Source organism: Zalophus californianus, chromosome 4 (genome assembly GCF_009762305.2).
Source record: "Zalophus californianus isolate mZalCal1 chromosome 4, mZalCal1.pri.v2, whole genome shotgun sequence".
Lineage (NCBI taxonomy): Eukaryota > Metazoa > Chordata > Mammalia > Carnivora > Otariidae > Zalophus > Zalophus californianus.
In genome coordinates this window covers 153051706-153074343 of record NC_045598.1, presented here as the reverse complement: position 1 = coordinate 153074343, position 22638 = coordinate 153051706, and the positions used below count along the sequence as shown (strand labels likewise).

General features: G+C 38.7%; 1 protein-coding gene across 5 annotated transcripts in view; it reads left to right on the top strand.

Moving 5' to 3' along the window:
• NIPAL2 (NIPA like domain containing 2) overlaps positions 1–22638 on the top strand; it is a 73023-nt gene that overhangs the window by 5707 nt on the left and 44678 nt on the right. For 3 of the 5 annotated variants that reach the window (XM_027571323.1, XM_027571287.2, XM_027571296.1), the window contains 2 exons: positions 15511–15579; positions 16616–16787. In XM_027571323.1, the coding sequence (XP_027427124.1) occupies positions 15556–15579; positions 16616–16787 (196 nt within the window). In that variant the 5' untranslated portion in view covers positions 15511–15555. Of the gene's footprint in view, positions 1–14559; positions 15202–15510; positions 15580–16615; positions 16788–22638 lie in introns of those variants that run through there. The other 2 variants (XM_027571314.1, XM_027571304.1) reach the window with 2 other exon arrangements.

Below are 22638 nucleotides of genomic sequence, written 5' to 3'. Positions count from 1 at the left end.
TAGTGTTGAAGGTTGTGTACTTGGGTGATGAAACTATAAGGAAAGGCGAGAAAATGATTACGATAAAGTCAGGCCAGTGGTTCCTTGTGGGAGGGGGGCTGGTGTGATGAGAGGGGGCAAAGGGAGGGCTTTGGGTGGGCGTCCCATTTCTTTTGGCATTAGTAATTTATTCATCTGTATCATTCTCTTTGCAGTTGTCTGTACCTCTTATATTCTATAATTTTTTTAAGTTTTAAAAATATTATTAGCATTGCAATAGCTGTTCAACTTGCATGTTTTACCCAGGTGGATAATGGTATATACCATATTCATCTTGTGGGAAGTGGTATGCCATATTCACTTTGTTTGCTTAAACAAGCGATTGAGAATTACTTAAATAATTTCTTTTTAAAAATGATGATGACTGTTCAAGTTGGCATTTGAGAGCTTACCATGGAAAGGATGATGTTCCCCTAAGCTATCCTTTTTGTTTTTGTATAGTGCAGTTTTAAAAGCTGAGTCCTTTTACCAGAGATATTGGCAAGTTTCTTAATTTCTCCAAATATTGGCTTTCTCTACTGAAATGGTAATTATAATAATACATACCTTGCAGGGTTGATGTAGGAATGGGATAAGGTGATATATGTCCGAAAGTTAGCAAAGTGCCAGACACATAGAAAGTACTCAAATAAATCCTAGCTATTATTACTTGTAGTATTACAGTCAACCTATTTCATAGGAAATGTCATAAAATAATATTTCTAATAATTCGTAATTATTGGACTTAGCTCATTGCAAATGGAAATAAGAGAAATCGTGTCAGATGTTTGATGTAACCTTTCCTTTTTTAATCTAAAACTGCTGATTTCTCTGTATCCAGTGCCTTCCTCACTCCCTTTGATGTTTGGCTCCCTATCACTCTGCAAACACATTCACATTCCAGAGCACTTCCTTATTGCAGTACTTTCCTCGTTGGAACACTTGTTAGTGCTAAGGGAAGGATTCCTCCTATGTCTTCTGCCACTTGCCAACTCCTGGGCTGGGGGGATGGATGTGCGGCACTGGGAACAGTGATAGAGGGGTTAGGCGGCAGTAGTGTGATCCTATTACCAGACACTGATTGTAGTTCAACCAGCAAGACAAGCCCTCCCAGCCTGGATGGCTCAGGCGCCGTTAATGTTGAGATTTCCATGGCATTTATGTTAGCTGTTTGTTTATTTGTTTTTTCCTAAAGGTCCAGTATTACTCTATTCAGTTTACACCTTTTTATAACTCATCTTCCACTGTGTTCCAGATAGACTTACATATCCCATAAAGTCAGAGCTCACCCCGCCCCAGTGCGTCCTGGTTCACCGGAATGTCCTGATTGCCTGGCAGCTGGCAGATAACACTCCACTTCCCCTCACATGGTTCTTAGCATGTGCCTTCTCTTGTCACTTGCCCCGACCTTGGTCATTCTTCGGATGGCCTCCTGCCATCTTTGACACACGTTGGAGGTGTGGACTGTCCGCTTTTGTAAATACAAGCTAACATACGCTTAGTCCCGAGCGCCACACCTCACCAAAGATTGTGTTTGGCCTGGCCGGACTCCTTCAGGGACCCTGGCCTTGACAGGTCCTCCCAAGGTCTGCCTCCAAGGATTGTCCTGCTGCCTGCCTGCAGCCTCAGCACGGGTTTCTGAAATCCCCCACGCCTCCTTCTTTGTACCTCTCCAGTTGGTTTCTTCTTGGAATAATTTGGATCACTGGCCAAACTAAGTTTGCTGTAGGAATCTGTCTCTCTTCTCGCTTAACTTGGTTTCTCTAACCAAGAATGCTTTGTAATTAAGAGGCCTAAGTTTGCGGGCAACTGGGTGGCTTAGTCGGTTAAGCATCTGCCTTTGGCTCATGTCCTGGTCCCGGGGTCCTGGGATCAAGCCCCACGTCGGGCTCCCTACCAGGAGCCTGCTTCTCCCTCTCAGTCTGCCTGCCACTCCCCCTGCTTGTGCTCTCCCTCTCTCTGTCAAATAAATAAATAAAATATTTTTAAAAAATAAAAGAGGCATTAGTTGGCAAGTCACAGAAAACCTAACACTAACTGGCTTAAATAATCAGCTTAACATGAAAGTCCAAGAGAACTCTGGGTTCAACTAAGGCTTGATCCACAGGCTCTAACAACATGGCAAAGGCTCAGTATCTCACTGTCCTCTTAGAGGTTGTTGGTCCCACTTTTAACAGACTTGCCCCACTACCCTACATTCTTCCTTCCACTTCCAGGAGAAGAAGATTGACTTTCTCAACCAATGAAAGTAAATGGGCTTTAGCCTGACTGGATGAGGTTAGGTTCGTGGACTTTCCCATACCAGTCACCAAGGGCAGAGTTACTGGGCTTGGTGTCCCCAAAGAACATGGGCACTTTTAGGAAGGGCTAGCTGAAAGAGGGGTCCTGTAACCAAGAGAAGGGGATACTGTGTGGCGCTAACAACAATGTCCTCCTATGGATCATTGTCGACTTGGGCAACTCTCAAACTAACACCCTTCTCAGCTCATTTAGGACCTTCCTTTTCTGTATCCTGCTTCACATGAGCAGCCCTAAAAAGATGCCCCCTATTTAACCTGCCTGCCTTTGTGGGTGAGACCTGAACAGGATAATCTCCTTAAAAGCTCAGATTATAGGATCAACTTCTGAAATATTTTTATTACCCTCATGTCAAATAAGTGGTGACTTATTTCTAAATTCTAAACTTACCCCCTCAGACATCAGCCCCCCCCAAAAAAAATCTACAAAGAGCCCCTGTCTTTCCTATTGATGGCAAAGTCAAAGGGAATCATCTGGCAAAGGTAGTATCCCTTGCTTAGTCTCTTTCTTATCTCTACCTGCTTAGAAATTTCTTTACCATCAACAATCACCTCTTCAGTAAGTTGGAAACTCCTAAAAGTTTAGTGGATTTAGGTGGAAAAGGTATGGTGTATGAGTGCAGTACTATATGGAATCCTAGAAGCCATGTTAGCATTTCCAATATCTCATTCAAGTTTGAGGTGAATCCTGTGAATTCGAGGTGGGGGGTCCTTTATGTCTTCTTCAGCCTCTGGATTTGCAAATTTCTGATTGTTCCAGGACTATTAGGGACATAGCTGCACTGTCTTCCCGGTTGTCACAGCCCATATTAAGCTTGATCAGCAAATCAACAAATGAGGACCTAAAATGCCATCAACATTCTATACAATAAAAATCACAAGAAGAGAGCCCTTCTTAACAGAGCAGTGTTAGACAGTGGTATCAAAGAAATCAGAAAACATGGATTGTGTCCTCAAAATGTAGCTATATATATGTGATATACATAGTGTATGTGTGTGTGCGAGAGAGAGAAGGACAGGGAGAGAGAGAGAGAATGTCTTATAATTACTTGATAAACCACATTTGAAGGACTGGTGTAAAGCTACCCTTGCCTATACTATCTGATAGACTATTTACATTAAGCTTCCAGACTAACAAAGTACAGGTATGTAATGGCAAATAAGAGCGCCAAAGCAGAAGGGGAAACTATAATATACCTTTGGATGTGGCTGTCTGAGTCACAGCAGTGGAGAAATGAGTGGTCCTTTGTGGGCAGGGTACAAGCAGACCTCATGTTATAAGCAACTGCTGCAGCCATAAAGTTGAGAATAATCGTGAGCTGCATGTATTTTATTAATCTTTTGAACTACATTTGCAGACCTAAATCAGAGTTACCATCACTGGCCAGGAAGGAAGAGCTTGGGGATAGGGGAAATTATTTGGGCTATGAGGAGTGGCCCATTGGAGGCAACGAAGAGTGCAAGTCACAATGCCTAAGAGGTGTAGAACACTTGAACTTGATTCCTGCTTTGCTGTCAGAAAGATCTGGTCTGGTGGGTGGCAAGGGCCACAGGATTCTCTGGCAGAAGTCTGTCAGAGAGCAGCAATGTCATCATCCCTCCCTCATACTCAGGCAGAAACTCACCCAGTGGCTGATGCCTGACATACGCAATAGAGTTTAGTCTCCAGGGGGATGGAGCCAACCAAACACAGAGTTTAAGGCAGGCATTGCTCTTCAGAAGGACAGATAACCCCAGAAGCCCAGGCAGGTGTGAAGGAAGGACTTATAGCTACAAGAGCTCTCAGGTTCCCAGCTTTAGGATAGGAAGCCTCTTCCAAAGCCTGGGCTGGCCCTGCAAAAGGCAGACTGCAATCCTGCTTCTTTGAAAACAAGGGATTACAGAGTTTTTAAATTATTATGAATATGATCTTGCAAAATTTGAAAGTTATGGACCTTAGATCTGTCTGGATGGAAAAAATAGCATTCTTTGTGTTCAGCATGTCTGCCCTTGTTTCAAAGATTCCCTTCACAACCTTCTATGGGGTTGATTTGTTTTATAATAGAACCAAGTTTGAAGACTCCCTGGACCAGTACCTCATCTTTCTTGACAATTGTTGCTCTCCTTTTCACAAAGTGTTAAAAGCCCCCAAAGGATGTGTTGTTAAATATGTTACTTTTCCCATAAACTTTTTTTTCTACTGAAATTTAGATTTCTCAAAGGCAAAAAACATGGTGGCTTCTTGGTAAGCTTAGTAAGGTTTATCCCTAATGGAGTTTGGTTTATAAAAATAATGAATGTACAATTATGTAAGTCAATGTGTTCCCAAGTAAAAGATAAAATGTAATAGTTCTTAATTGTATGGGAAGGCAATATGTTCGGCTTTTTCTGCCTAGGTTTTAAGGTTGATTACAAATTGGCATGGAACCGCTTGTAAGAATAGCAATGATATACTGTGTTATGTAACCCAGAGCTTGCCTGTTGGCTTTAAATCACCAGATTTGGATCCAGTGTCATGAGACTTTCTCAGGATGGAAAGGTAATAACCTTTTAGCATACAACAACCGAGATAACAAATTAAAAATCTGTCATGCCTAAACATTATTCTTTTTTTTTCCACATATGATATTATGGTTTTAACTCAGTTTGGGTTAGTATTGCAGACGACTCAATTATCTGCAAGGGCAAAGGAAATTAGTGGTAAGAATAGTCCAACCCATTCAGTAATCCAAAAAGCATTACATGTTACAGGTTGTCTCCAATGTTTACCACGATGAATATGAATATTGTTTCTTCATGGCCCGGTTGTAATTAACTCTCCCATTGTCCCTACTTCTCTGAACTCCTGAAGTCATCTCCTAAATGGTTTTCCTGTTCTCTGGTCTTGCTCCTTGCCAGTGCGTCCTCCACACTACAGCCAGGATGAGTCTTCTTCAAAGTCAAATCTGCATCCGTCCTCTAGTTTAGAGTCTTTTGTGCCACCTACAGATTCGTGGCAGATAGCGGCTCCTGCCTGCTTCTCCAGTCCAGCTGTCCTGGCATCTTCTGCTTGAAGGCCCTTCAGCTATCCTGTTGACTGCAGATATGATTAAGTTCAAGTTCTTGAGATAGGAAGCCTATCCTGGATTATTTGGATGGACCCCAAATGCCACCTTAATATAAGAGGGAGGCACAGGGAGATTTCATACAAAAAAGAGACAGTGATGTGGCCATGGAGACAGAGATTAGAGTGATAGAACCATAAACCAACAATATGCCCGCAGCCACCAGAAAATGGGAAAGGCAAGAAATGAATTCTCCTCTAGTGCCTTCAGAGGGAATGTAGCTCTGCCATCTTGATTTCAGCCCAGTGAAATTTATTCTGGGTTTCTCACCTGCCAGACTGTGAAAGAATACATTCCTGTTGTTTTAAGCCACCAACTTTGTGGTAATTTGTCATCGCAGCCACTCCTGTAGCTAATATACTCTCCAAGCTAGGTCGATTCGCACTCTCTATCCCTTCTGTTCCCATGGGTTCTGTAAAGCATCTACCTCTATTACAGATTTAGCAGGTGGCCTTAGTCTGTTATCATTGCCTTTTCTACTTCTTCTGAGCTCCTCAAGGGTACTCTGCATCCTCAGTTCCTGACGTAGAACCTAATATTTGGCAGTTGCGGAATAAATACCAAATGGATGCATGACTGAATGAATAGCATCTGCTGTGACCATCCTCAAGATGTCTCTGCCATACTTACCTTTTTTCTCTCTGACCCCTTGCATTTCATGTACTTTTCCTCCACTTTGTGTGTTTCTCCTAAGCAGTGTCTGCATGTGGTTTTAAGTTGTGCAATAGTTTTATTTCTCCCCTTAATATCTTTCCTTGGTTCAACCGGCTTGCCTTATATTTCTTGCTTTTCTTATTGTCATCTCCTCTTTTAACTCTTTTTAAGTGAATCCATATTCCCTTTAACTTCATTGAGTCTGTAATGCAGTGGTTTTTTAACTTCTTAGTTTGAAAATTTTCCAACTTATATAAAGTGAGGAAGAGTAGAACAATGAACACCACATGTCCTTCACCTGGAGATTCACCAGTTGTGAACATTGTGAAACATTTGTTTGTTCTCTCTCTTTGTATGTTTTTTTTTAACTTTATATTGTAATATACCATTTCAAAGTAAGTTGTATACACTATGAGTCTTCACTCCTAATACTTGAGTATTACAAAGTATTACTAAGAATTTGGATGTCCTCCTGTCCCTTCCTAGCTGTTCTGGAGGTGAGGTAATTGTCTACAAGTTTACAAGGTGCAAATGCAAAACAATAAGCTCATTCCTAAGAGTTTCCTGTGACATGGGGTGAACTAAACACCCATTTCTCAGACATGTCATCCCCTTGCAGATTGAGGCTTTTACGGTCATTCCCACAGGGACTAGTTGACCTAAATCACCCAAGCTGTGGTATTTCCAGCACTAAAAACTAAGTCTGTCACTTGCGTGTTCAGGCATATTTTACTGCCTGGAATAGGAGACATAGCATTATTTCAGTTGTGAGGTGAATATGACTATTATAGCATTCAAAACTAGCTCTGAATCTATGGTTCTTTTGAACCACACACTAGCTCCACTGGGGTCTGATTCTGAATTTATGTTTTGAAGGCAGAGCCAGGAATATGTTTGAGTTCAAAGTCAGAACCAGGACAGACTATTACCAACTCCACACACCCGTGTTATATCCCACCTCCATCTGGCCAAACCACCCCCACCCCACCCATGGATTGTAGGTCAATAACTTTATGCAAAATATCTAAAGAACACTCTTGGCACAAAAGGTAGGATAGAAGATTGTTATTCCAAATAAAACAAAAACATCCTTGATACTTATCAGTGCTGATATTTTGAATCTCATTCCAGATAAATTGTTTGCTGTGGCTCCCACCATCTGTTTGCCAAGACATCCTGGAAAAGTCAGGAGTTAAGCTACAGTGGTGACAAGAGAGAGCACTGAACAAATTAAGGGCATCTTTCTGTGTGTCCGGCCTGTACTTCTAACTGCATTATTGAGTGGTGGAGCAACCTTTCCTTTCGATTATTATCTTTGCTTTATATGACTTGCACTGAGAAAAAGAAACAGATTTTGCAATTTTAAAATTGTAGTAAATTGACAATGACTAGCCAGAAGGTTACTGATTGCAGTCGGCGAAGACATAGTGATTCAGACATGAGCTGGGTGCCTTGGGGCCAAAATATGCCTGCTTCTAGCTATGTGACTTTGCACAAGTCCCTCTGTTCTCTTTCCTGACCAGTCTCCAAATCAACAAGGGGAGAAAGGGGGTGGGGGAAGGAGAGGAGATCTAAACTCCCACTAATTCTAAAATGCTAGAAAACAGAGAACAGTCTGAGTAAAAGGAATGATGTAAACGAGACATCTTTAATTTAAATGGCAGTTTATAAGGGTCTGCTCACTGTATGCAAATGATACTCTTGATTGCAGATGAGGATTTTGTAGTCATTAAAGCACATTTACCAGAGCCTCTAATTGGAAACAGCATTTAATATTGGTTAGTTCAAGTTACTGTATGTTCTTGAAGGTAATTAAACCACCTTCTTTTAAAAACACTGCAAATTTGAAGTATTCCTCCGCTTCAGTTAGGGGCATTAATGAGGATTTACTCTATTACTACTATTTATAATTATGTGTGAAATGAATTTAATGAGTATGTAATTAACCTTGAATAATTAGGTAAAGTTTCAGAAAAATAAAGAATCAGATATACTGAGTTTATCAGGAAACTGTTTCTGACACCTGCTTTAATACCTATATATTACTTGTTCTTTGTATAATATGAATTAACTAGATTTTAAATGTCAGCAAGCAGCTTTTTATTGCACACTAGTGGAAACTCTTAATTGTTGAAATCTGAATTCTGGGACAAATTTGTGTTCTCACAAAAACTGAGAGCTTAGTATATTCAAACTCCAGTTGGTTACAAAATATTCCCTTTGAGATCTTCCTGGGACCAAAGGCCAAAATGTGCTATTTCTAGACAGTTTATAATCAGTTCAAAAAGCATTTAATAAACAACATCGTTCTACCAGGTCCTAAACTAGTCATTAGGGTTACAAAAATGAGTTGACAAGTAAGTCACAGCTCTGCCCTCAAGGAGCTTATAGTCTAGAGGAAAAATGAACTTGTACAAAATCATCACAGTATTGTAGAAGATATGTAGACATGGAAGTGTATGAAGACTCAATTCAGAGGACAGAAGTCAGAAAAGTTAACCTAAAACAGATCTTCTGTCAGAGGAAATTGTCCAGAATTCAGTATTAAGAGTTGGAAATATGATATTAATAGGAAACAAGGAGGATAGTATTTAAGAGTCTAACATTACTGATAACAGGAGTTCTATGTGGACAGAATAGAACAAAAAGGGAGAGGACGTTCGAAGAGATAATAGTTGAGAACTTAACCAAACTGGTGAAAGACATGAATCCTCAAATTGAGGAAGCATGAGTCCTAAGCAAAAGGTAATTCACATACCAAAAAACTGTAGTGAAACTGCTGAAAACCAATGACAAAGAAAATCTTAAGAGCATCCTGAGAAAAATGACAGACCATCTGCAAAGGAGCAACAATTAGGTTGACAACCTATTTCTCAACAACAAGCAGCCCCAGGTGACAATAGAATAATATCATCAGAGCACTGAATGAAGTAACTGTCAGCCTGCATTTCTATACTCAAGGGGAAAGATGACATAAAGGTATTTGCAGAATAACAGAGAACTGGAACTCAAAGATTTCATTGAAAGAGCTACTAAAGGTTTCTTCGGGAAGGACGCTGAATCCAGAAAAAAAATTAAGATGCCAGAATGTTGATATCCAAAAAGTAGAAACAACCCAAATCAGCTGACGAATACATAAATCAGCTGATGAATACATAAATAAAATGTGGTGAATCCTTACAGTGGAATATTTCATGCAAAGGAACGATACATTCTACATTCTTGATACATGCTGCTACATGCTATACCACAGTAAGCCTTGAAAACAACATGCTAAGTGAAAGAAACCGGACACAAAAGGTCACATATTGTTATGAGTCATTTTATATAAAATGCCCACAATAGGCAAATCCACGCAGACAGAAAGTAGTTTGGTGGTTGCAAGGGACTGAGGGGAGGAGGGAATGGGAAGTGAGTGCTGATGGGTGTAGAGTTTGTTTTGGGGGGTGATGAAAATATTCTGAAATCAGATAGTGGTGATAATTGCATAACTCTGAATATTCTAAAAGCTATTAAATTGTACACTTTAAAAGGGTGAACATGATGGTATGTGAATTATATCTCAGTAAAGCTGTTTTTCTCAAAAGAGCAGTGATGAGGAAAGAAAGAAACATGGATAAATAAGGCAAGTATTGGTTGTATGAAACAATCATAACAATGACTAATTTGAGGATATAAAAGCAAGGTGGAGCTAATATGCCATCAAGACCGTGTAAGATAGGAGAGGAGAGAATGTCATTAAAACAAAATTTTTATAATGTTCAGGAGGTTGGGAATATTGATTAACATTAGAATGTATATCAAGCCTGCAAGATAAATTGAATAGTAGAGAAACTGTATCACTCATACATTGCTGCTGGGAATGTAAAATGGGACAGTTTCTCTGGAAAATATTTTGGCAGTTCTTTTCAAAACTTAAAATAGACTTTCCACATGATCCAGCAGTTGCACTTTTGGCCTTTATCCCAGAGCAGTGAACTTACTTTCATACAGAATTTGTACACAATGTTCATAGCAGCTTTATTCATACAGCCAAAAACTGGAAACTACTCAAAATGTCATTCAGTGTGTGAGTGGTTAGGTAAATTGTGGCACATCCATACCATGGAATACTACTCAGCATTTAAAAGGAATGGGCTATTGATGCAACAACTTGGATGAACGTCAAGGCTGATGCCAATTTCAAAAGTATATAAACTGCATGGTTCCATCTAAGTAGCATATGTAAATTAATATAATTCTAGAGATGTAGAACAGATTAGTGGTTGCTATAGATTAGAGATGGGGAGGGGAAGAAAATGGGTGTATCAATAAAGGGGTAACACAAGGGAATCTTGTGATGATGCTACAGATGAGTATCTTGTTCTCACATATATACACATACACACAAGTGCTAGCACAGCCGGTAAAATTTGAACCAGAGCTTTACCAATGCTGATTTCTTGACTTTGATGTTTCCTTATAGTTGTGTAAGATGTTAACTTTGAGGGGAGGTTGGGGGAAGAGTGCACAGCACCTGCCTTTACATTTCTTTACAGCCTACTGTGAGTCAATAAGTATTTCAAAATGAAAAGTTTTAAAAACTTAACGATAATTACTAAAAGAAAATAAATAAGATATATAACTTCCTAGCCAAATGAGTAGGGGAGGGAAAAAAGTAAAGAATGATTAACCAATCCAACAAGATTGAGGAAAGGAGAAACTAGAAAGCAAAGAAAAAACAAAATAACTACAAATACAAAAAAAAGATGGTAGAAACAAATGAAAATATAATCACAATAAATAAAATGGACCAAACTTCCCATTTAACAGAAAGTCTCAGGTTTTGTTTTGTTTTTTTTTAGTTCAGTTATTTTCAATGTATAAGAGGCCTGACGAAATATAATGACACAGAAATTTTGGAAGTAAGTGATGTGGAAAGTGGCAAATATCCAAAGAAAGCAGCTATATTATAGTAATATCAGATAAAATAAACATTAAAGTGAAAACATTGAGATTAAGAGTCAATATATAATGATAAAAAGAACAATTAACTGAGAAGATAAAGCAATCCTGAACTTATATTTACCAACACTATAGCACTTTACATCTTTTAAAGCAAAATTCAGTATATTTAAAAGGAAAATGGATAAGTCCATGCTCATAGTTATATTTTTAATATACCTACATTGGTATTAAGAGTAGCAGAGATTTGAGCAATGAATTAATGGAGATAATGGATGGATGGATAGATGGAGGGGTAGATAGATAGCAAAATTTATATAGAATGTATTAACCCAACAATCAAATACTCTCTTTTCAAGCATACATGGAATACTTATAAAACTTGACCATACACTATTAAGTCACAAAATAAATTTCAGTTTATACCATATAGTAGGTCAAAAAGCAAATGTTAATTTACACACAGCCTATTTTCTGCACACAACTCAATAAAATTAGAAATTGGTAACAAAGTAATAAACAACACCCCCATTCATTTAGAAATATTGAAAAACACACCTTTGAATAAGGCTCAGATAAAAATAATAAAATGATTAGGAAATATTTAGAAGTAAATGCCAATGAACTAAATGCCTAAAGTAAGCACGGAGCTAAAACAGAGGGTGTACTTACGGGAATATGTACAGCTGTGCTTATGTGTGTTATTAGATAGGAAGAAAGAGGAAAAGCTAATGACAAGTGTCTAAATGAAGAAGATGAAAAAAATCAGTAAGCAAAGATAAAAGCAAATCTGGGAAAGAAGTTGATCTATATCAACTTGAGAAAAATGTTTCTTATCTCTGGAAGGGAGAAGAGACTGTAAGAAAGTAAGCTACATTGGTAGCATTTTATTTCTTTGGGCCAAAAAAAAAGGTGTGAATACTTTGTGTGTTAAAAATTATTGTTTGGAACAACTTTATTGAAATGCAGTTCACAACTCGTACAGCTCACTCATTTTAAAGCGTACAATTCACTGGTGTTTAGTATATTCGCAGAGTTGTGTGACCTTCACCACAATCAGCTTGAGAACATTTTCATCACCTCAAAAAGAAACCCTCCACCTTTGGCTGTCATCCCTGAGCCCTGCATCCTTACCTGGCCTAAGCAACCACTAATTTGCTTTCTCTGTTTATAGATTTGTCTACTCGGGACCTTTTATATAAAAGGAATCATATAACACATGGTCTTCTGTGACCAGATTCTTTTACATAGCATAAATTTTCCAAGACTCATCCAGGTCGTAGCATATATCTCTGCTTCATTCCTTTTTATGGATAAATGATATTCTATTGTGTGAATACACTACATTTTATTTATGCATTAGTTGGTGGACATTGGAGTCATTTTCACTTTTGGCTGTATTATGAGTAATACTGCTATGGACATTTGTGTACAAATGTTTGTGTAGACATATGTTTTCATTTCTCTTGGATATATACCTAGGAGTGGAATTGCTGAGTCAAATGGAAATTGCACACTTAAATTTTTGAGGAGCTGCCAGACTGTTTTCCAAAGTAGTTGCACCATTTTGTATTTCCATCAGCGGTGTATGAGGCTTTCTGATTTATCTACATCCTTGCTAATACCTGTTATTATTTTTAATCGATTATAGCCATCTTATTTGGTGTGAAGTGGTATATCACTGTGTTTTCTTTTTGCATTACCTGATGAGTAATGATGTTGAACGTCTTTTCATGTGTTTATTAGCCATTTGTCTTCTTTGGAGAAATGTCTATTCTGATCCTTTGCCCAATTTTAATTGGGTTGTTTTTTTGTCATTGAGTTCTAAGATATTTATATATATATTCTAGAGACAGGTCCCTTACCAGATATATGATTTCCAAATATTTTCTCCCACTTTATGGGTTGTCTTTTCACTTTCTTCATAGTGTCCTTTGAAACACAAAAGTTTTTAATATTGATAAGGTCCAATTATTTTTTCTTTTGTTGCTTATGCCTTTGATGTCTTATCTATAAGAATCCATGGCCAAATCCAAGATGATGAAGGTTTATTCCTATGTTTTTTCCTGAGAATTTCATAGTTTTAGCTCTTAACTTGGGTCTTTGATTTGAGTTTATTCTTATATATGGCGTATGATCAGCGGCTATACGATTTAACATCCTTTTCAGCAGTGCACATGGGTTCCAATTTCTCCACATCCTTTCCAACACTTGTTACTTTCTGTTGTTGTTGTTGTTTTTTAATTGTAGCCATTTGAATGGGTGGTAGCTCATTGTGATTTCGATTTGCATGTTCTGAGTGATTAGTGCCGTTGGACGTCTTTTCATGTGCCTATTGGCCATTTGTATATCTTCTTTGGAGAAATGTCTATACAAGTCCTTTGCCTATTTTTAATTGGGTTGTTAATTTGTTATTGAATTGTAGGAGTTCTTTATGCTGGATATCAATATTTAGGAGATACATGATTTGCAAATATTTATTCCTGTTGTGTAGATTGCCTTTTCACTCCATTAATAGTGTCCTTTGTTGAACAAAAGATTTTAATCTTGATGAAGTCCAGCTTATCTATTCTTTCTTTTGTTGCCTGTGCTTTTGGTGTCATATCAGAGAAATCATTGCCAATTTCTAAACACTCAGCCTGGTGGTGTTTAAACTATTCAGTGAATGATTTAAAGAACTGAAGTAAGTTATTTCTATACTACAATTTACTGTTATAATTATGGAAAATTTCATAATCATCCATTCAATCCCAAACTTCTTCTGAATCTTTATTTTCCTGATTACTGCCAAATGCATTCAATTATAAATTGAAAGCATGGAAATAGCACAATTTATTATGATACAGTTTTTCCCCATGAGGAATAGTGATCAAAATTATTGCCAAGTGCCTTTATTAGGAAAAGAAAATTCTTAACTGATTAAAGGCTATGGATATTGTATATCAACTATTTAAATGGGTTTTCAACTTTTCTCCTTCATTTTTTAAAAACACTGAATTTCACTTCAGCACATATAATAAGGTTCTAAAACTTCCAAGACATTTTGCATTCTGAAAAGGGTTCCTTGTGGTTATAATATTCATTTGAAATTCAAATAACTCCTTGGAATTTGAAGCTAGCTAGAAGTTATGTACTGTTAAAAAAAAAAAAAAAAAAAGGAGGGGGAAGATCCGTGATACTGTTGCTAATTTATACTGCTACAAGATGTGACACCTTTGAACCTAGACAGGAGCAGCAAATGTATCTTTTGAAGTCATCAAATAATACATGCACTCTCTATAGTAAATTTCTTGGGCAATGTGTAAGAACTTATTTTTAAATCTCTTTTTAGTTCTTGTTTTAAATCATTATATACTTTTTCCAGCCAGTGTTTTTCAAGAGCTCCTAATTTTGTAAAGTAGATGATGTAGACGATCCAATAGAAGCCTAAGACATGGTCCTCTTCCCTCAATTTGCCATCCATCCATAGAATGTAATGATGCACATGACAACGTAAAAGAAGAAATAAAAGCATTTACCATTTAGAGTCTGAGAAAGTAAGGATGGGCTGCGGTGGTGTGGATGGGTCTCAGGGAGGCAGACCTCCGCAGGCCAGGAGGGTGAAGTAGACCAGAATGGGCTGAGGAAGAGCACTGTTCTTTCTAGACGAGAGGGGAGACAAAGTGTGACGGACTGGAGAATGTCATGCGCCAGGTACCTGAGGTAGAGGGTACATTAAATACGCTGTGGCAGATTGGACGGTCAGAATGAGGGCAGATTATGGGGAGGTGGCATGGTAGTTTTATAGTCAATGTAGCTGACTGTAGAGAAACATTGTGGGTTCTTGATCAGAGAAGTGGTGGGAAAATGTAGCCTGTCTCCCATGGAGATCATAGAACTTTAGAAATAAAGGGATTTTGAAAACATCTAGTCAACGTCTTTTTGTTTCCTGAGGCCGGGGAACTGAAATAACTTGCTCAGAGTCACCCATTAGAAAAGAGCAGATCTGAATCTCAGATACATCCTTTCATTCCAAGGCCAGCACTCTTTCCTTCATACCACAGTCCTCCAGAATATAGTAAGAGAAAGGAGCAAGAGAGACCAGATGGGCAACAATTATACAGTCCACACTTGAGGCAGTGAACACCACGATCAGAGGCGTCGCTGAGGAAAGTCGACAGAAAGGACAAATAAGAAGCACCTTAGTGAGAAAAAGTCAGAATCTGGTAACTATTTTCTTTATTTGAGTCAATGAGGCAAATATCTGGAGAATTCAGTAAAGGATTGCACTAGTTCTAAAAAATAACATTTGACTAAAGTGAAAAAGACAGATCCTAGTAAAACCACTATTCATAATCCAAACCACCCTAGCAAATGGGTGCTAAGTAAGTATTTGCTGAATGAAAAAACAAATGAATGTATCAACGTAAATTTTGTTGATTTTTGTTTTGGTTTGGTTTGTTTTTCTTTTTTTTTGTATATTTAGGAAGTATCTTACAAGTGCTATTTTAAAAAGAAAACATTTTCTTTTACAGATTCACCTTTTGGGAGTTTTGCTAGCCATTTTAGGAAATTTGGTAATGAGTATTTCCCTAAATATTCAGGTAAGAAGTAGCTTATTTTTCTAACTCTATAGTTTGATCAGGAACACATTATGACTTCAAGGTGCCTCAGGCACCTCTTGGGGATCCTTCCTCCACAAAAATATATAAACAATTATATTTTATGACCTCATTGATATAAGGACAAATAGAGTCTAGGCTGGATTGCATTCACTTTCTTCTTCTTCTTCTGATTTTAAAAGAAATTTAATGTTTTTGTGGGCCTCTTAATAATATTACATGGCTGAGGCAAGATGCCTTGGTGGCTTGTGAATTTGTACCACAAATTTGTACCAAAGATGTTCATAATCTTGGCATAAACCAAGATTTATTTTTAATGTTCTGTGTTTTCTTCTAGCACTTTTATTATTTTTTAAAAGTTTTTAAATGTAATCTAGAATGGTACATACTTCTTAGTAGAAAGTAGGTTCGGGCATCATCAAATCAATAAGGAAATAGGGCTTTATTTAACGGCCAATTTTCCAGGAATGTAGATGTTTCAAATACAAAGAAATACTCTTACCATGTATAAACAAGCTTCTACTACCGGACCCCATACCAGCAAAGCATCTGCCCTTCTATGTTTATTGTGGTAGCTGCTTTGACTCATACATTTAAATCCCTTTTCAAACGGGTTTTCTTGAGTAACTTATTATTTTTATTTCATCAATGTTTATTTTGGCATCTGGACTTTTTTGACATTCTAAAGGAGGTGTTGTGGTGTGATGAACTAAAAAGACACTTAATTCTTTAGCACACTGCTCATCTTTGGAGAGCAATTACTGATACTAATTTTACAGTTATGAGAATTAAGCAAAATTCCTACGTAAGGAAGGCCCTTTACACCACAAAATTCTCTGGCAGTGGCAGTCACTTCTGCAGTTAATATGTTTGGAGCAAGCAGAAAACCATAATAATTGCTCTGTAATAATCTGCTAATAAACTTAAAAGCCATGATGCAAATGCATAGGACCAAAAAATGTTCAAAGCAAGTTTTAATTGGAAATATTATCTTATTTGCATTCTGATTTACTTCCAGAAATATTCTCATGTCCAGCTGGCACACCAGGAACACCCAAGGCCCTACTTCAAGAGCATGTTGTGGTGGGCTGGGGCTGCTCTCATGGCTGTGGGGGAGACGGGCAACTTTGCAGCCTACGGATTTGCTCCCATTACTCTCGTTGCGCCATTAGGCTGTATATCTGTTACAGGTGAGCCATTTCTCTGTGTTTTGACAAATAGAAATTTTTAGAGATCAGAATAGTTGGCGAAAAACATATAACTTGAACAACATATGAATAAAAGAAGAAATTCTACTTCCTGTTTTCTTAGCACTTTAACTTGGAACAATTACACTGACTTCACTGATCCGCCATCATGCTGCCACGTTACTCAGGAGGAAACCTGCACTTTGTAACTGTAATATTTATGTTTAAAAGCCTGATTTCCAGTGTCTGTATCTTAATAAATTAACAGGAACAGCAAGTGTTATACCATGCTTTTTAAATTTTTAATGAATTATCTAAAAGCATTCGTAAAACATCATACTTTATTCATATGTTAAACTGACATTACATGTACTTAGAGTGTTTGATGCCTGATCTTGACTCCATAGTTCAGTATCTCTTTTACATTAAGAATTAAATATGAGGGAGGGGCACCTGGGTGGCCCAGTCGGTTAAGCCTCTGCCTCTAGCTCAGGTCATGATCCCAGCATCCTGGGATCGGGTCCCACATCGGGCTCCCTTCTCCTGGGGGGGGAGAGGGGGTCCTGCTTCTCCCTCTCCCTCTGCCCCTCTTCCCTGCTTGTGCTCTCTCTCTCAAATAAAATAAATAAATAAATAAATAAATAATTCTTTTTAAAAAAAATAAAATATTGGGGTACCTGGGTGGCTCAGTTGGTTAAGCATCTGACTCTTGATTTAGGCTCAGGTCATGATCTCAGGGTTGTGGGATGGAGTCCTGTGGGCTCCGTGCTGGGCCTGGAGCCTGCTAAAGATTCTCTCTCGGTCCCTCCCCCTCCCCCTGGCTCACGTGCTCATGCTTGTGCACACCCTTGCGCACTCTCTCTCTGAAATAAATAAATAAATCTTTAAAAAAAAGAATTAAATATTGGTTATTCTACATTACTATAAGAATGTGTAATTTTATAGTAATGTCAGATTAACCTACTTTCAAAATTTATGATTTACTAAATATATCTAGAAAAGAGAATATGAGATGTTGCTAAAGACTAAAAAAAAAAAGAGCAAAAATCATTGCTAAAAAGATGAATAAATTTTCTAAGCCTTGTTAAAATCAATAAAATCTTTTTAGTTTTACTCTTTATTTGCTGCTATGGAAACAGCATGTTTTTAAATGTCTGTGAATTTGGGAAACCACTGAAGTAGAAACGAGTTGATGGTTATTGTCTGGTAACAACTAGATTAAGCGTAAGATGCACTCACCTGCCCCAATTTTAATATTTCTCCTAAAAAAATATGATATTCTTAAAGCATAGCTTAAACTGAAATAATATATATTCAAAAAGAATTTAATTTATTTTGATAGTAGTTTTCCTCTCTTAACCACTCAAAATATTTTATTTAAAATGCTTTCATGGTATACTATAGTAGAATATTTAGCAAAGAACACCTTTTCAGCTTTCTAGAAATTGCTCAGTTAAAAATGCCATCTTGTTATTACTCTGAGTAGGCACACAATTTATGTAATCATTTGCCATTTTTTTTAAAGATTTTATTTATTTATTTGACAGAGAGAAACACAGCGAGAGAGGGAACACAAGCAGGGGGAGTGGGAGAGGGAGAAGCAGGCTTCCCGCTGAGCAGGGAGACCGATGCGGGGCTCGATCCCAGGACCATGGGACCATGACCTGAGCCGAACGAAGGCAGACGCTTAATGACTGAGCCACCCAGGTGCCCCTCATTTGCCATTTTTAACATTCTAATAAAATGAGCAATTTTAGCATATCTTCTCTTTGCTACACATACCATGTACATGTACATTATGGATTTCTTCTTTCTTCTCAAAATCTGAGGAATAATAGATAAAAGATCTAGTTATATTTGTAGCCTTGGGACCTCTACAGGCCCCAATTGTTCTGAAAATGTTGTATTATTCTTCATAATGACTATATATTTAGAGCTGGTTTTCGTTTCATTTCTTGTTTTGCTTTATGCTTAGCTTCCATGAAATAGACAAAAAAAGTGTCCAGGAATATAAACAGACACCTGCAGGAGGGTTGAGTATACCACATTGTAATGGAATTCTCCATTTATCTCGAGTCTCCCAGGTACTGGGAATCCTTTTCTCTGGGAACAAGAAAAAGAGAGCTACTCCACCTAGCTCAAAGAAAGGGGAGTGTGGCTGGATTTTATTATAATGATCAGGATTTCACAGAAAAGAAATACAACCAGGCCCTGTGGGACCTAAAGTGAGAATTTGGAAGTTGCCAGAGATTAAGGGTCCCTTGATACCCCTTGCAGACCTTCAGGGAAGCTGCCTGTGAAGCTGCTCATCTTGGCCTGACTTGTGCAAAACTCCCACTAATAGGAAGCTTAAGTTTTCCCACTCACCTTAGACAGTGTCCTGTCCTCCCCAAGTTCCCAAGGGGCCAGTCTACCTACCTTCAAACGCTGAGCCCACTGGTTTGACAGATGCGACTTTCTTAATGCTACAGATCATTTTTCTTTGTGTGCTCTTAGCCCCAATTAACATTTCAATGTTGGAACCTTTTTAGCAACCCCCCTCTCTGCCCATAAAATGATTCAAAGAAGTAAAAAAAAAAAAAACAAACCAAAAAACAAAACTTACAGCCTCAAATACAAACCATTTCCTACTTTACAATCTTTTCAAACAGTAATATATGCTCATGAGTAATATTCCCACAGCATTCCTGAGCTGAATTTGGGTTATTGTGAAGTGTTTTGGGTGGGTTATGGACCATTGGTGATTGAAAATATTCCTCAGAACAAACCCCTACCACCCTGAGATTCCTTATAAAGATTCTAGAAACTCTAAAGGACCTGGAGCAAAAAAGGAAAGTATTTTTAAAATAGCCATATCATATGGCTCTGTCTACAGATGAGGCAGAAGAATGTCCACATTTTTCTGTGCTGGAATTTTTCCAATTATTTCTTGGGAGATTCATGAAAGAAATCAGACTTCCTTCTGAGTTTAAAAAAACAAACAAAAAAAAAGATATTGTATGTTGCATGGAATGGGAGTTTGCCTATTCTTTTCTGGCCTTTCTTCTATCTTTTGTTGTTTTTAAAATTAAAAAGGGGGGTGGGGCGCCTGGGTGGCTCAGTTGGTTAAGCGTCTGCCTTTGGCTCAGGTCATGATCCCAGAGTCCTGGGTTTGAGCCCCGCATTGGGCTCCCTGCTCCGCGGGAAGCCTGCTTCTCCCTCTCCCAGTCCCCCTGCTCGTGTTCCTGCTCTTGCTATCTCTCTGTCAAATAAATAAATAAATAATCTTTAAAAAAATAAATAAAATTTAAAAAAAAAAAAAAGAAGGAAAGAAAATTAAAATCCAGAACAGCTTAAAAAAAGTTGGAGCTCCAAAGTAGGGTAGGTACTTTCTTCCATCCTCCTTCCTCTGCTTAGGTGATGTGATTCACACCAACCCCATGCTCCTTTCTCCCTTCCAGAAGTAAGGAGAGATCCCGGGTACGTAATCCTGTGTCCTAATCTCACTGCACACAATATGCCAGGCCTGCTAATATGTCGGACCTGCTGTCTTATCCTACATCATCAAAATTCCTTTTCCCTTTGTAACTTCAGTTGAACAGATTGTTCTTAGGACTAGTATATAAGAAACACTATGGTAAGCATCATGGCTATTTCAGTTTGTGCTCTTCTCACATTCCTGCCTCCAGCCATCTTCCTGCCTGCCCTTCCTTTCCCCTTCTGTGTGTGTTCTGCCGTGCCTCACTGCCATGCTCACCTTGAAGCAGCCATCCCTCAAACACTAGTTTTACCGGCGGCGCCAAAGGGGTTCTGAGAAACAAAGAGTTCCACGATCAAACAGATCTCTGTGATACTGGATTGTAAATGTTAGCCCGGTTTCATGAGTGCAGGGCTTGGCGGGGCGCATCCCAGGACGGGCCCACGCACACTGTGAGTCTTTCAGAGACAGATGCAGTAGGCCAGGTTTCCAGAACCTGCTGACCACAAAATGTTTTTATATGAAGTATCCTCAAACGACAGCAGTTCTGCAGGAAACCTTTAGGGAATTCTTAAGGCCATGCTCACATTAATCATTATCCAATCTCCACTGCCTGGCTCCGGCGAGTTGTGGAGCCTGCCTGAGTCTCAAGGACTGGATAATGGGGAATGATCCTGGCAGATATGAATGCCCAGGCCTGGGTCCAGCTTTTTGAGAATGTCAGAGCCCTAGTATCCTTGTGTCACCTTGCACTTTTACCCTATTTTTCTCACTGAACAATAGATCCAAAAGCTCATTCTGACTAATACACTCGTTATACCGGCAGTGTGGCTAATTCTGGTTGTTGACTTGTGTTTGTATTTCCGTTAAGTAAGAAAGCTTAATGGATGTTTTTCTTTTTTTTTTATAAGATTTTATTTATTTACTTACTTATTTATTTATTTAAGAGAGAGAGAGAGAGAGAGAGAGAGAGAGAGCAAATGAGTTGGGGGAGGAGCAGAGGGAGAGGGGCAAGCCGACTCTGCATGCACTGAGCATGGAGCCCAACGCTGGGCTTGATCTCACAACCCTGAGATCATGACCTGAGCCGAAATCCAGAGTTGGACGCTTGCTTACCCTACTGAGCCACCCAGGTGCCCCTTAATGGATGTTTTCAGTCTGGTCTACAGCCTAGGCTGGATATTTGTCCCAATAAGACAGGGCAGTTGAATGGTCAGGAACATGTGCTCTGGGGCCACACAGCTAGGTCTAGGGTTCAAATCTCAGTTCCGCCACTGGAAAGCTCTGTGACCTCACACAAGTAGTTTAAACAGGTTTATGCCTCAGATCCCTAATCTGCAAAATGGAGATAAAAAGAGTTCTTACCTCAGAAGTTGTCCTGGGGAAAAAAACCGAGTAAACACAAACACCTAAGAGCAGTGTCGGATACAGAAGCAGGGAACAGTATTCATTATACGGGCATCTGTTCCCTGGCCCTGAAAGATGGCTGATGATTAAATTCTCTAAAATGGAGGATCCAGTTTAAGAAAAGCTTCTTATTGTTCTTATCCATGTAATGGTTAATTTTCAGGGAGCAGAAAAGTAAGATCCTCACAGCTCATGTGTTCAGCCATTGAGTAGCAATTACCCTTTGACGCCTCCACGTCCTCCCTACCCAAGCATGTTGGAAAATACCAGAATCTCCAAATAACCTACCAAGACAAAATACATTAAACGTACACACACACACACACGCACAGAAATTGTCAGAGGAAAAGCACGGCAGCCTAAGATGTGTGTGTAACTTTCTGTCTTCTTGCTCTGGCTTTGTAGCTCTTTTGTGTACTTGCAATTTAACTTCAGAGAGGCTGAAGGACTGATTTCTTTCAGGCCTGACTGCCATTTGAGAATGTGTTTTCAGAGAAACTATTATACTAGAAATCTAGTAAAAAGAAATAATTTGGATATTCTGTGCAGTTTGCAATAAAATTTTAAACTGCTAATCCTTCCCTTCTCAGAAGGCCTTTCTTTGTTTCTAGACTAAATTCAACAGGCTTATTCTCTGTTTCCTTAGCGCCCCACGTGGGCCCCTTCTTGTCTCTATGATGCCTTTTTTGTGAAGAGAAAAAGGTAGGCTTTCTCATGATACTTTATTTCCGTTGGTCTGCGAATCATCCTAATACAACGACTTCATTAGTGCAGGACACTTTGGTACCACCTGTCATAAAATTGTCCTGAGAAATATACAAATTGACATGATGGGCAATGTGGGCGGTGCCTTTGTGCACTGTGCCACCTGCTCAAACACACACAGCAGTCCTGGTCTGTGCCACCTGCTCAAACACACACAGCAGCCCTGGTCTGTGCCACCTGCTCAAACACACACAGCAGCCCTGGTCTGTGCCACCTGCTCAAACA